The 15025-nt window shown below is 41.3% G+C and overlaps 1 protein-coding gene across 1 annotated transcript; it reads left to right on the forward strand.

Annotated features, from left to right (window-relative positions):
* The first annotated feature begins 7528 nt into the window (after nt 1-7528).
* On the forward strand, nt 7529-15025 carry LOC145445053 (uncharacterized). The gene is made up of 7 exons (XM_080323147.1): nt 7529-7877; nt 8756-8865; nt 9348-9472; nt 9969-10085; nt 11131-11283; nt 11437-11563; nt 14459-15025. The coding sequence occupies exons 1-7, from the start codon at nt 7720-7722 to the stop codon at nt 14779-14781; spliced, it is 1113 nt and encodes a 370-aa protein (XP_080179273.1). The 5' UTR covers nt 7529-7719; the 3' UTR covers nt 14782-15025.

The raw sequence follows: 15025 nt of genomic DNA on the forward strand, positions 1-15025 counted from the left end.
CTTAACATTTCACATTTTCAGAGTATATTGAAGTAGATGTGTTGTCAATTTCAAAATAGAGATCGCCAATAAAGTTCAACGATGCAATCCGCAGTCCTAGTACAGTCGTTCCGAGTAGGCCTACTGATGTGATATTTGATGCTTCTGCAATCTGCATATATCACTCGAAAAGTAGGATTTCGAGTAAAAAAATGAATACATAGGAGGCTACAAAGCATCTAAGTAATATAGTATCTAGTAGAATAATCTATTATGGTTTATGCTGAATGTTCGATTTAATTTTGGTGGTCTGGGGAAAGCATATAGTGGTGAGCGTCGGCGCCATCCGAGCAGGCGGGCCCGGGTTCGATTCCCGCCGTCGGAGGTTATTCTGGGTTCCTTGTCCCCGTGTCGCTGGTCTTACTGCTACAAAAGAAAGCCCAGAAGAAAAATACCGGTTAAAGAAAAGAAATGGAGCAAATAATAGCTGCAAAAACGACCGAAAAAGAAAGAATAATATCGAAGGACACTGTGACACCGGGCACCAGGTCGAGGTGGATGCCGGTTCAGAATACCCCAACTGGTTGGTCGTTCGGCATCTCTCTATATCTGTTCATTACATCGCATTGTCTGTCTTGTATATCGCATCGTACATTGTGTGTGTGTGTGTCTTGGGCAGATGGAAATATAATCTGACGATTGATTGATTGATCTACCAGCGTAATAAGCAGGTATAGGCTGTTCATTATTGCATAATCCCTCGCCTTCCATGTGTCGCTTTTCAGTCACGTAATCCTTTCACCAATAACTGTGTTGATCGTAAATGTGGTGCGTCGCCAACACCAAATCTTCAAATCGTGCAAATTGTTGTTCGTTCGAAGCATATCCAAAAGCCTCTCCAGACAATAAACGCGCTACATAATCAGTCAGTCGGTCAAGCAGTCATTTATTGAAATTTTTATCAGTTTTCAACATTATAAAAACACCACCAGATTACGATACAATAGTGTTACCATACGTCCAGTGTTGAGAGGATTTGTCCTCTTTTTTGACATTTTTGAAAGTGTACTCGGAGGACGCCCAATAAATGTCATCGTTTTTAGAATATTGCTTAAAGGTACGTTGAAATTGGACTGAGATATAGGAAATCAGCGGGCAAGTAACGGTTCGACGTGCTTTTCGGCACTTGAGCAAGAAAAATCACCTTTATAATTTTTTTTTAGTGAACCAACGGGAAACCCGATAGTTTAAGCCGGAAAGTCGTCCTTTTTCTTTTTTATGTTTACTCAACCGGCCACTAAGTCGGGAAAAATTTACAACGATTTTACTCCAGTATTTTAAGTATGAAAATTTGGGAAATTGTCCTCTTTTCAGATTTCCAATATATGGTAACCCTACGATATAATAAAAATACCAGTCAGCGCTCGAGATTGAGCTACGGGAGCACGATCTGGTATATTGACTCCGCCTTCCCACACCACACCTTATTTAATCATCTATTACTACTTTTTATTCGGTGAATAAGCCTGATCCTCTTAACATCGACTAGCCCAGTGATTCCCAAAATCCAATGATATCTATAGGCTACCATTGTCATAATCCCCAATTGGGCGATATCGCCCCTGGGGGTCGATTTTGATAGAGAACGCCGAACAAAAGCTGAAGTAGACGTAGTATATTACAAAACTACATGAGCAAGTTCATAGAAGCAACTTGAATCACGAAGAAAAGTAAAATGATAACATTACTGAATATTGAGAAGATATGTTGAGCTCAGGTTAATAAAGGGGGTTCGAAAAGTTTGGGAGCCACTAGTCTATAGACCCAGAGGATTATGTCTGATTTCAAAAAATACTCCCAGTCGTTTCGACGCCATCCTATCTGTTCATCAATCTATAGTGGTGTTTTTGAATGGATAAGCTCAACAATGAGCAGTGACCAATTGGCAGAAGAGATGTACGGGTCATGGTTTTGGGGATCCGGATGCAATCGTGTTCGATGAAATGGAATGGAATATGGAAAATAGAATGTGCATATGAACAGATCGAGTGTATCTATATCATGAGCAGGTGTATATGCCGCAAAATATCAAGGACAAAAATAAACTACGTCCTTTCCTTTCCGACTCAAATGACCAAAAATATCATGCACATGGTTGAGCATCCATTTGCCCCTGTCGTCGATTTTGATTTAATGTCACCTCGGCAATTCAGTATGCACTGAAGTTTGCTATTAGGGATACTTCGAAATAGTGGTGTAATTCTGAAGCCAGCAGAGTCAAAATTCACACAATCATCGAAGTAAACAAACATAAAGTCACTTTCACGCACTAGTAATTTAGAATCCTGTCCGGATCCGGATCCTTCAGTCGGACAAAAATGTGCATCCGGATCCGATCCTGTTTCAGAAAAATTCGCCGGATTCCTGCCGGTTAGAATCCAAAATTCTGATCCTGTACAACTTTACTGGACGGCAGTGATGAGCGGACCGTGACATTTTTCAGTCCTAGTCCAGTCCTGAAAATTTCCAATTCAGTCCAACTCCATCCTGATCCATTTTTTTCAAATTCACAGTCCAACTTCATCCTGATCCAAAAATATTTTTAAAATTCACAGTCCAGCTCCATTCAGATCCAAAAAAAATTAAAATCACAAGTCATATTCTATGACTGAAAAGATTAAAAAAAAAACACGTTACAGAGAATAAATAAACTTCTTGTAATAGAACCCGGGTCCTAAATACACAACATGTACGATTATCCACTTCTCCATTATGTCTATTACCATAGTGTTCTATATCTTTATATAGCTCAGTGTCTATATGGTGTCGACACAAGCAAATCTCACGCCTCAGTGAAATTGTATCACGTCACAATTTCCATTTGGCTACAGGCAATTTGACGGTCATTTTTGACCGGCTTGCCGAGCATTAAATTTGGTAAAACGGGTATCAATCGAAAGCTGACTCTGCACTGATTACGAAAATATAAATTTTATTCCGCTCGTGGCCCTGGAATTCCAACAATCAGCCTCGAATTTTTCATTGTTATGGAGATTGGCATTGGGACGCAACAATACTGTCTAGCTCTTTTTCTCTTCAGTTACTCTCTCGGTGAACGCTGTTTCTTGCCCCTGGAAACCTTCAAAACAGCAGGGTCTTGATGTGCAGTGAGTTTATCATCAATCCAGGAATATACAAATCCATGCCAAGAGTTTCTAGGCGTAATATTCGTATCGGACGAAATTCAACGCGGAGAACTAGATGTCAAACTGTGCCTTTGTAGATTTTGTGTACTGACTGTTATCTCGGACGCTGATCATAGCGCGCGCGACTGATTGATTGCTCGTTAATTAGTTTGAATGGTGTTGTTTGATAGTCGTGAATTGGGACACAGAGCTCGTGTGACCCGTGGAGAGAGAGGTCGTTTTGTCGTTGCTGCGTTGCAGTTGTGCCATTTTCTGTTTTTGCATCTTTTAAATATACTTCTCACAAGCTATCGCGGCCCATCATCAAGAATGGCCAGTTTCAAGGTGACGGATGTGTTGACGCGGTATGATGGAGCGGGTGATATCGCAACATGGATAAAGCAGGCGAAACTGGCAAAAGCTTTGCTAAAACTTGAGAATTTGGCTGTAGTAATCCCGATGTTTCTCGACGGTGACGCATTTGCCGTGTACGACCAGTTACCGGAGACTGAGAAGAAGGACCAAAATCGCATCGAAGAGGCTCTGTTGCGTGCCTTCGCCTGTGATCAGTTTTCGGCGTATGGGGAGTTCAAGATGAGGGTGTTGAATGAAGGAGAGTCGGTCGACGTTTTCATTGCCGACTTGAAACGATTAGCAAAGTTGGCGGGCATAGGGGAAAACGAAGACGAACAGCTGTTGAAATTATCTTATGTCGTGGGGTTGCCAAAACGTGTGTCTGCTCAGATAAGGGCGACACCAAAGGTGGAGCAGTTGAAATTGACGGAGTTGCTATCGATAGCACGTGCCCTCGTTACCGATCATGGATTGGATGGTGCCGAGATGAGCGCTGTTGCCGATTCTTATAGTAAAGAAAGAAGAGTGCGGTGTTTTCTATGTGGTGGACCTCATTTAAGAATATTCTGCAAATCGATTGTATGTTTTCGTTGCAAAGAAAGCGGCCACATTGCTCGATACTGCCAAAAGGTTGACCGACGACAGGGAAACGAGGGTGGGGAGCTGTGTGCGCCAGCAACGTCCCCATCAGATGGAATGGCGCATTGATTTCTAGGATGTCCATTGTAGCGTGCGGTCGAAGTATTATGGCACTTTTTGATACCGGGTGTACTCAATCCTTGGTAAACCTGAGTTTAGTGAAAGGTCGGAGAATTTTCAAATCCTACAAGGTGGTGTTGTCGGCTGATGGTGCCAGAATGAAAATTGAAGGTGAAGCAATAATTCCTATCGAAATAGATGGAAAACTTCTCGACGTTCGGTGTGTAGTGGTAAAATCGCTGATTCCTGGTCTTGATTTCGTCGTGGGCACAGACGTTCTGAAGCATTTCAAATTCGTACTGGATCATGGACGTCCGAGTATATGTGCGACTGCGTCGTGCGAATTCGTAGCGGGCGAGAAGAGCCCATCTCTGAGAAGACCCGTTGAAAGTGCCGTTGCTAGCGAGCTGTCCGTTCAGAAAAGAAACTATGCTGTCAGTTTCAACGGAAATATGTGGATTGTCGAGTGGGAGTGGAAGAGCACACCAGTGCTGAAGAATCGAGTAGGAGTGTACAGAATCGGAGACGGGGCAGTTTTTGAGAAGTTCCGGTCAGAAGTAGAACGGTGGATTAACAACGGCTGGTTAGTGGAGACTCGATCAAAAACCGCTGGCGTGATTCCTCTAATGGCGGTCGTTCAAGAAAGAAAAAATAAGGTTCGACCAGTTTTGGATTTCCGAGAACTCAACGAGTTTGTCGAATGCAGTGGGGCAGACGCGGACGTTTGCCAAGAGAAATTGAGGAAATGGAGGCAGATGCCGGTAAATTGCGCACTAGTGGACCTTCGCGACGCATACATGCAGGTGGGCGTGTCGTCTAATTGTAGTCGATATCAAAGGATCGAATTCGAAGGTGTGACGTACGAGCTGAAGAGACTGGGATTCGGACTCAATTGCGCTCCTGAAATAATGAAATCGATCGTTTCGAAAGTGCTGTCTTCCGACGAGCGTGTATCGGCCGCTACAGATCATTACTACGACGACATCATCGTAAATCTCGACCTAATTAGCGTTGAGGCAGTCGTGAGTCTCTTGTCAAAGTATGGTCTTCGATGCAAGCCGCCAGAAAGAATACAAGACGCGAGTGTTTTGGGTTTGAAATTGCATGAAGTTGGCGACCTGTTACGTTGGAAGCGATCTAATGCGCTGGATTTTCAAATTTCAGATTCCATGTCAAAGAGAGAAGTATTTTCGATATGCGGCAAGTTGGTCGGTCATTACCCAATTGCCGGTTGGTTGCGAGTAGCGGCCGGTTTCGTCAAACGTTCGTGTGTCGGCGCGACATGGGATTCTGCGGCGGGTGTCGTAGCCGTGGACAGATTGTCGGAGGTCGTAAAAAAAGTGACGAAAGAGGACCCAGTCGCAGGTGTCTGGTCAGTGCCTTCATTTGGTAAATGGAGTTTGTGGTGTGACGCAAGTAAGATAGCTCTTGGCGCCCTGTTGGAGAAAGATGGAAAGGTGGTGGAGGATGGAGCATGGCTAAGAAAGGAAGACGATGGGTCACATATAAATTTGGCTGAATTGAATGCGGTGGTGAAAGGCGTGAACATGGCGGTGAAGTGGGAGGCGAGAGAGTTTATTGTGTATACCGATTCGGCTACTATGTTCACGCCTGGTTATCTTCTCTGCTTAAGAAGGACAGGAAGATCCGAGTTTCTGGACTGTCCGAGATGCTGGTGAAGAGAAGACTCACTTTGCTTGATGAGACTATGGATGCGTACGGAATAAAATGGTCTGTGGAGTTGGTTCCGTCGCACAAGAACAAAGCCGATGCGTTGACGCGAGTTGCAAAGGAGTGGCTCAAAAAGACTTGCGTTGCGGCGGTCACGCATTCAGTCGATATGTCCACCGACGCGGTGAAGAGAATTCACAACATGAATCACCGTGGTGTTGATACGACGCTTCATTTCTGCAAGCAGGTGTGTCCTCATATCACTAAAGACGCCGTACAGTCGGTAGTTGAACAATGTGACGTTTGCAAGTCGATCGATCCCCAACCGCGACGTTGGGTTGGTGGAGAATTGAGCGTGACCGAAGACTGGGAGAGATTAGCGACTGATGTTACGCACCTCGCGAGCGGTAAAAAGTATTTAACAATCATCGATTGCGGTCCCAGCAGGTACGCCGTGTGGAGAGAGATCAAGGACGAATCGGATATGGTGATTACGAAGGCTTTGGAAAACATTTTCTCGGGATACGGACCGCCTCGACAATTGCTGTGTGACAACGCGAAATCATTCCGATCGTATCGTCTGAGACAATTGTGCAACGTTTGGCGAGTCGATTTGGAATTTAGATGTGCATATCGACCGTCGGGAAATGCGATCATTGAGCGACACCACAGAACGATCAAGACCATGAATGCGAGAACGGGAGTGAGTATACAAGAGTGTGTTTTTTGGTATAATTTGTCTCCGCAGAGTAGCACGAACTTGGTACCGGCTGAGAAGATATTCTCACGTACATGGCGTAACCCCTTCCTGGAATCGTCAGAAGAGACGACCGTAAGCCGAAGCAAGCCCAAGGTGCACGACTTGTCCGTTGAAGATCATGTTTGGGTGAAGCCGGCGAACAGTCGATGCACGACGAAGTGGAACATTGGTAAGATTACTAACATACTTTCAGATCATAAAGTGGAGGTTGATGGCATCCCGAGGCACGTCGGTGATGTGAGAAGAGTTAGTCATCCGCCAAGTTCGGTATTCCGTGATTCACCCAGAGTACCGTTGACGTGGATAACTGCCGATCACTCGCCAGAGGATCGTGAAGGTGAGGGAACGGGGCGCAGCGAGGAGATCGCACAAGAAAGTGGTGTGACTCGAGAACACGCTGGGGAAGAGGTCCAGTCCGGTCTTAGAAGAAGTACGCGTACCCGACGAAGGCCAGCGCGCCTTGGAGACTACGTCACTGACTTCGGAGGAGGAGGGCAAGAAGATGACGATGGTGATGATGATGAAGAGTGATATTCATCACGGGGGAATGTGCCTTTGTAGATTTTGTGTACTGACTGTTATCTCGGACGCTGATCATAGCGCGCGCGACTGATTGATTGCTCGTTAATTAGTTTGAATGGTGTTGTTTGATAGTCGTGAATTGGGACACAGAGCTCGTGTGACCCGTGGAGAGAGAGGTCGTTTTGTCGTTGCTGCATTGCAGTTGTGCCATTTTCTGTTTTTGCATCTTTTAAATATACTTCTCACACAAACCATAGAAATTTACAGCATAGCTACGTTGTAAATTGCTATGGTGTGTGATTGATGGACCAGCCGTTACGTATTCTCGTCGTTACAGCAAATTCACTCATGCATAGTCTCGATCAAAACATTCTTCACTCTGCTCAAGCTGCAGCTGTATGGTGTCATTTATTCACCTACATTTTACAAGCTCAAGCTCTATATTAGCACCCTTGTAGGAGGTACCTGGGTTTTACCGTATACGGACTTGCGGAAAATTGAGCTACCACAAACCTAACCAAAATCCCCGTCGATTCGTGGAGCAGAACTATGGATGAGCCAGTTCTTGACGATACTTACGACTTGCTATCTCCGTTGCGCCGTTCTTACGTGTATAGCGATTCTTTCATCAGTTCAAACGAAGGCGGAAGTCCGAGGCAATTTAGTTCAACTGAACCTGCGTTCAAGTCATCTTTTGAATCAAGCAAGTATGTTCAATTTTCCGTGTTATATATATTTCTGGTATCGGCACCAATAATTCTTGCACTAGAATCTGAATCGAGTAAAATAATTATTCTTATGATTCGAGTCCAGTAGTATTAGATGATGCTCCTTCCCTTCCCACTAGGTGTTAATTTATCAACAAGATTATAGTTTTGATACTATTTCCACTACGGAAGAACGACAAGATAGCGTAATGGTGAAGCGTCCGGCTTCTTAATTGGTGGGTTGTGGGTTCAATCCCTGGCTGGGTCAGACCGAATACCTGGTTAGTAACACTGGTATCCATGACTTCCCCACTTAGCGCTCAGCATTATCGGGATAGCATGGAGGGATGGTGCAAGACTTGAAAAGCGTTACAAGGATATATCTGCACCTTCCTTGTCCAGCGGCATATGTATATCATCAGTCGGTGTGTAATGTGTATGCCGCTAAAATATCAAGGGCATAAATGTATAACGTCCTTTCCGTCCTGTAAACCTTGATTGGTCGGTCATATGTAGTACAAAGCTAAGCACGTTAACGGAAATAACATTAAGATATATTTGGTTCTTGACCAACCCATTGTCACAAAATAAAATGAAATAGCTATGGTCGACATAATGCCAAATAATTTTTAATGTGATATAAAACAGGTGTTGTTTTCTTTGTGGTTATGTAAAAGGCACATAATTCAAACTTGGTATATCATTGATAGTTGATACCGTTGTGTCATCATAATGGGTGATGCTCCAATTCTCCACTCGAAGCTTAATGCTCGATTCAGAATTGAATGACTGAGTACTCAAATGTTGCGCCGCCATAATTACTGGTAGCCAACTATAGAAAATGTGTGCAAAAGGACAATTGGAAATAATTTTTGCAGGTTGCATACTCCAAAACTCGCATCTACAAGCAAATATCCGACCAATGTGAAGAAAAGCCCAAAGCAGAAACGTAAAGTCGCAAAGGCTGGAAAACCTAAAATTGAGTATGGTAAGTGGAAAGTGGTCGTCGATTATTATATTCTGTCAGCCTGAGATTGTTAATTTTGGATATTCAGTAATTCAATAATGTCTGCGTCACGGTTACTGTCTTATCCGCAACAACATGACAATGAACATGTCAAACTTTATGTTGTTATGATTCATTTAGGGATAAGGTATGGAAGAGCATCCGTCGCCATTACCCCCAAACCCCAATCTTACTGTACCCTAACCCTATACCAATTATGAATGCCATAAATTTTGACGTATTCATATGGGAAACCCTGATTGGTGATGGTCATGTGTTGTCTCGTAACTGGGAAGCATATGCGTAACGCTCAAACCTAACCCTAACCAATTCAGGTTTACTGTTATGACTTGATTCAATAGATCACAAGATGTAAAATAACAATATATATATTGAAGCAATAGCTCAAATTGAAATGGATGATCCTTCCTTTTTTGATTTTCTTTTGTTCTGTTCCTGTCTAGAACACGACACGACAAAAGAATTGATGAAGATGCCGTCAGAGCCGGGGAATGTTGGGGATCTCACAGTCTGGGAGGATTGGCTCGTCAAAAAAGTACAAGCAGAGAGAGAATTGCAAGAGAAAAAGGTAAGGCCATTGCTTGCGAGTTACGGATTTAATTATAATTATTGGTCAAGTTAAGATGCTCCTATTGATGCATACAAATTAGATGCGACAGTTGATACACAAAAACTCTTTGCAATTGTCTACTAGTTGTGGACTATATATAACCCTTGAAGAGTGTCAGCCGAAAATATTGGGGTATATTTTAATATCAATATATTCCTCAGTTGTATATTGAAGTTCCATACCTCCAAGAGTTCTCCAAAAATTAAGTAGTCGGTGCTAACTGCTGTATCCATCAAACTCCAGATTCTCTTTACATAAACGTTCAAGTACCTCCATCGTATTATTTAAAATTCTGTAAGGACTATATAACTATAGATCTATAACTATGGACTACTGTCTGTATGTTGTATATAATGTATCTATACATGGATACATATTCTTGTCTAAGTGCTGTATGGATGTTATATATATCATGCTTTTTATCCTATGGTAAGCGATCTACGCATGTTTTCAGAGGAAAGAGTTGCTGGAAGAGAGGGAGGAAGAGGAGAGACTGAAGAGAGAGAAAGAGGCTCGACAAAAACGAGCGGAAATCAAACATCAACAGTGGTGCGAAGAAAGAATGCTCAAGGTCTGAATTTGATCAATATCATCGAAAAAGCTCACTTAATAAGAATGACTTTTGTTAGCTAGGTCCGACTATGCAAATTTGAGTTCCTTGATAGTTGATATTATAATTTATTTCATTGTCTCTGCAATTGAAGCTATAGTTGCAATTGATTAACCGGCGGGTTTTTCCGCAAAAATTTGCATTACTTTTCAAAATTGTAGAATACGATCTGAATAGTATGTGAAACCAACGAGTAATGTATCGTTGGATTCAGTATTTCAACGCCTAACTAGCCATGCGACGAGCTAGACGAGAACAGGGCAACCGAGTCTGTATATAATCAAGAGAGGGTCTGACTGCGTGTTTATGGTGAAACACTCGACCATGTTTTGATAGTATCGATCGAATAAGTTGGGCAAAAGTGGTCACTCGTGGCTTGTTTAAAAGAAGAAATCTCTGCCGCAGTGAATAGCACATACTTATTTGCACTAGGTATACATTGTGGACTCTATAAGGAAGAAACCAAAACTTGTCTATTTTTACAAGATTATCTCGTCTTCTTGATTGTATACACGCTCGGCTGCCCTGCTCTCGTCTAGCTTCGTGGTGTAGTTGGTTAGGTATTGAAATTCTGAATCCAACGATATATTTACTTGTTGCTTTCACATCAAATTAAGGTCATGTTTTACAGTTTTGAAAAGTGAAGCAAATTTTTTCCGAAATACCAACCAACCGGTTAAAAATGTAATAATTCCATGAATGGTTGACTACAGTCACAATGCAATCAATTAGACGTTAGAAATGCTCCGTTGCTTCCATTTATTATTGGGACAGGTGAAATGTGACGTAAGTTTAAGTAGTTTTGCTCACAATACTGTTGAAGTAGGTGTGGAAATGGTCTAAAAACAAGTAGCCGAAACCTATGCGACTACCCAAAAAAGTTGAACTGCTTCGTTAGTGACCGCCTCGGTGTAATACATTCTTCATGATGCTGTGAATACGTAGTTAATCATCATTCAGTATTTCTATTGATCCATTCTTTCGTTGAATGGTTCACTCGTTACAGTTGAAGCTTCAACGGCTCGCGGAGAAACGCGAGAGAATGCTACAAGAGGAGTTGAAATCGCAAAAAGAGGCAGAAATCCGAGAAAAAGCAAAATCAGCCTACCAGAAATGGTCGGAGCAGCAGATGCAGAAAGATAAAGAATTACGGGAAAAAGTATGTTGACTGCATGGCCTACTCGAGTACACATTAAAAGTAGAATTATTTCGATACTGACGGCTTTTGGCAAATTTCTGATATTTCTGATCTCATCGAGGTTAAATTTGCGCGCGCCGCGTTTACCTATAAGAATTTCGGTTTCTGCCGCAGGAACGGGAGAAGAAAGAAAAGGAACAGGCCGAATTGGAGGAAAGACAGAGAAAGAACGAAGAAAGTTTCCAACAGTGGTTGAAGAAAGTCAAAGAAAACAGAGCTCCTACATCTTGTCAGAAATCAGGTGAAAATAGCGTTTCGGAAGTAGACCATGAACTCTATATTAGGACACGATGTAGTTAAAAACATTCTGAATGCCTAAATCAATTTATCTCTCTAATTAATGGACAGACGTACGTTCTCCCGTAAAAATTCTTGTAATTTGCAATCGAGATATTCACGGAAATTGCAGGGTTGTAACCAAGTCACAAAGTTCACAAGTCAATTTGACCATGATGGCTTTGACTCGAGTCAAGTCGAGTCACCAAGAAATGGCGGCTCGAGTCCGAATCATGTAGGGTCATTACAACCCTGGTAAATTGTAATATATTTGGCTGGTTGAGCAGGGAGTACCACTGGTCTAAACAACACGTTTAAGCGGGCCACTTATTGGCTAGAACAAGTATGGTAAATCATAGGGTTAGCTCTGGACATACATTTACCCAGGATTGTAAGGGCTTGAGTTCAACTCGGGTCACGATTTTTGGATGACTCGGACTTGACTCGAGTCATTTTTTCAAATGCGTGAAAAGACTCGACTCGAGTCAATTTGTTTATTGACTCGACTTGTACTCGAGTCATTGTGCATGACTCGAGACTAGGACGGCAAAGACAGACATTCCATTGTAACTTCGAAGAATAGTAAAGTCACCACATTATTGGTAATTCAGACTTGGACAACTAGAAAATTTTCAGCTTTTCCAAATTGGTTTAGAATTATAGCTAGGCCTACACAGCTTTTTCCAAATTAGAATAGAATTAGAGCTACACAGCTTTTTCCAAATTAGATTAGAATTAGAATTAGAGCTACACAACATTTTCAAAATAAGATTAGAATTAAAGCTACACAACTTTTTCAAAAGTAGATTAGAATTATAGCTACACAGCTTTTTCCAAATTAGATTAGAATTAAAATTACGGCTACACAACTTTTTCCAAATTAGATTAGAATTAGAATTAGAGCTACACAACTTTTTCCAAATTAGTTTAGAATTAGAGCTACACAACTTTTTCAAAAGTAGATTAGAATTATAGCTACACAGCTTTCTCCAAATTAGATTAGAATTAGAATTAGAGCTACACAACTTTTTCAAAAGTAGATTAGAATTATAGCTACACAGCTTTTTCCAAATTAGATTAGAATTATAGCTACACAGCTTTTTCCAAATTAGATTAGAATTAGAGCTACACAACTTTTTCCAAATTAGATTAGAATTAGAACTAGAGCTGCACAACTTTTTCCAAATTAGATTAGAATTAGAATTAGAGCTACACAACTTTTTCAAAAGTAGATTAGAATTATAGCTACACAGCTTTTTCCAAATTAGATTAGAATTAGAATTAGAGCTACACAACTTTTTCAAAAGTAGATTAGAATTATAGCTACACAGCTTTTTTCCAAATTAGATTAGAATTAGAGCTACACAACTTTTTCCAAATTAGATTAGAATTAGAACTAGAGCTGCACAACTTTTTCCAAATTAGATTAGAATTAGAATTAGAGCTACACAACTTTTTCCAAATTAGATTAGAATTAAAGCTACACAACTTTTTCAAAAGTAGATTAGAATTATAGCTACACAGCTTTTTCCAAATTAGATTAGAATTAGAGCTACACAACTTTTTCCAAATTAGATTAGAATTAGAGCTACGCAGATCTTTTAAAATTATACTAGAATTAGAATTACTGAATTCGTAAAAACTTGGAAATTGATTGAAATTATGAATCGGAAACAAATAGAGCAGAAACGAAGTTCAATTCATATCAAATCACAGGGCGTTCTCATAAGCATGAAAATGGGAATAATGTAAAGCATTTTGAAAAGCTGAAATTGATTTTAGTTTCAAATTATTGTTGTTTCAAAATAAGATTTTCGCGCATACCCACCACTATTCTGCACCAGCTTAAACGGCTTCGGCGTTGTACTAACGCGTGACTATTATCCGTCACAATAACTACCATGATTGTACGCTGTAACCAGAGTGTAACGAATGCGATGGCGGCTTGACACTGGATTTCCCTGGGCGAGAGGGATATTCATGTTAACTCGTTGCAAAATGCTGCGGACAACGAGTAATTTTCAGGAAAACAATGAATTAGATAAAATTAGAGCATGAGAACATTTCATAAATTATAATTAAGCATAGAAACATTCCACGAATTAGATTAGAACTAGATTACTTGCATCATCAATCAATCAGTTTTATTAATATTTTCATTGTTTCAAAACACCATAAAACTGCGATACAATTAAGTGAAATTAACCAACAGAATTATCTAGTTGTCCAAGTCTGATTGGTATTTCGTCTATCAGTCCTGAAATAGGGTCAGAAACTTTTAGGACTGAACAAAATCACGATATTATGAATGCGAGCCATTCTGCATTCTACTGAGTAGAAAAAGAGTATTGAAGTCAAAACTGATCAGTGAACACAATGACTCGGACTCGACCCACTACTCTTTGACTCGAACTCGGACTTGACTTGGCGCTGAATTGCAAATGACTCGACTTGACTCGAGTCAAAATTATGAAAGTGAGATTGACTTGTGACTCGGAACCTTGTGACTTGGTTCAACCCTGCGTTTAGTCCTCTATATCTAGAGTTGTCATCGACATGACTGAAAAAATATGGACAGCCAAACAAACCACGAAATTAGTAAACTAAAAAAGGTCAACACACTTGACGAGTCTAATGTCACACTTTGGTCGTCATGGCATCATTGCCGAAAACAAGGACAAACTCGATACAAATACGTACAGACTAAGGTCACCAGTCAAAATTAAGGGCAAATCTGAGAAATAAGGACAACGCCGTTTTACCAGACATCGACCTGCAAAATATGGACAAGTCTGAGAAATAAATCACAACCCCGTACATATCTCATGCCAGCACGTTAAGCAGCACATTCCTTTTCCAGACGGACCCACGGGCTATCCCTCTCCATCTTTCCAAAACCCGCGTCCTTGGGTGGGACCCATGTCCGACAAGTACACTCGCGACGCCGTACGCCGACAGCACAAGCAGATGATAGCGGAAAAGCACGCCGTCATTCAAAAGCAACGCGCCAGGCCGGCGACCGCGTCGATAAAGAAAGGACTGGTTAAGACAGGTCCGCAGAAAAACAAGGGAGTGTTGATATGCAGGCCCGCTTCCGCGAACCCGCTGTTTTACAACGTTCCGAACAGGAACAATCGCAAGTTTATGCAGGACACGAAAGTGTCCACGAGAGGGAGATCTTGAGACATAGAAACACTGGGACAGTGTTTAATTATGGATATGATACCTATAAAGGTTAGTTATCTATGGTTGAATAATGTCACCTGTTGTTTCTGTCATCACCATTACTCAAAATTGCAATATGAAACGTGTTGCAGAGCAATATCGGAAGGTTTCAAGCTTTCTAAAAATATATCTTTAGTCCATTGTATCGTAGTGTAACAGACATTGTGAGTTGAATTTTGAAATACATTGAATCGGACTTGAA

The sequence above is a fragment of the Botryllus schlosseri genome, chromosome 8 (genome assembly GCF_051294905.1).
Source record: "Botryllus schlosseri isolate E-star chromosome 8, Bs_hap1, whole genome shotgun sequence".
In the NCBI taxonomy this organism is placed as follows: Eukaryota; Metazoa; Chordata; class Ascidiacea; order Stolidobranchia; family Styelidae; genus Botryllus; species Botryllus schlosseri.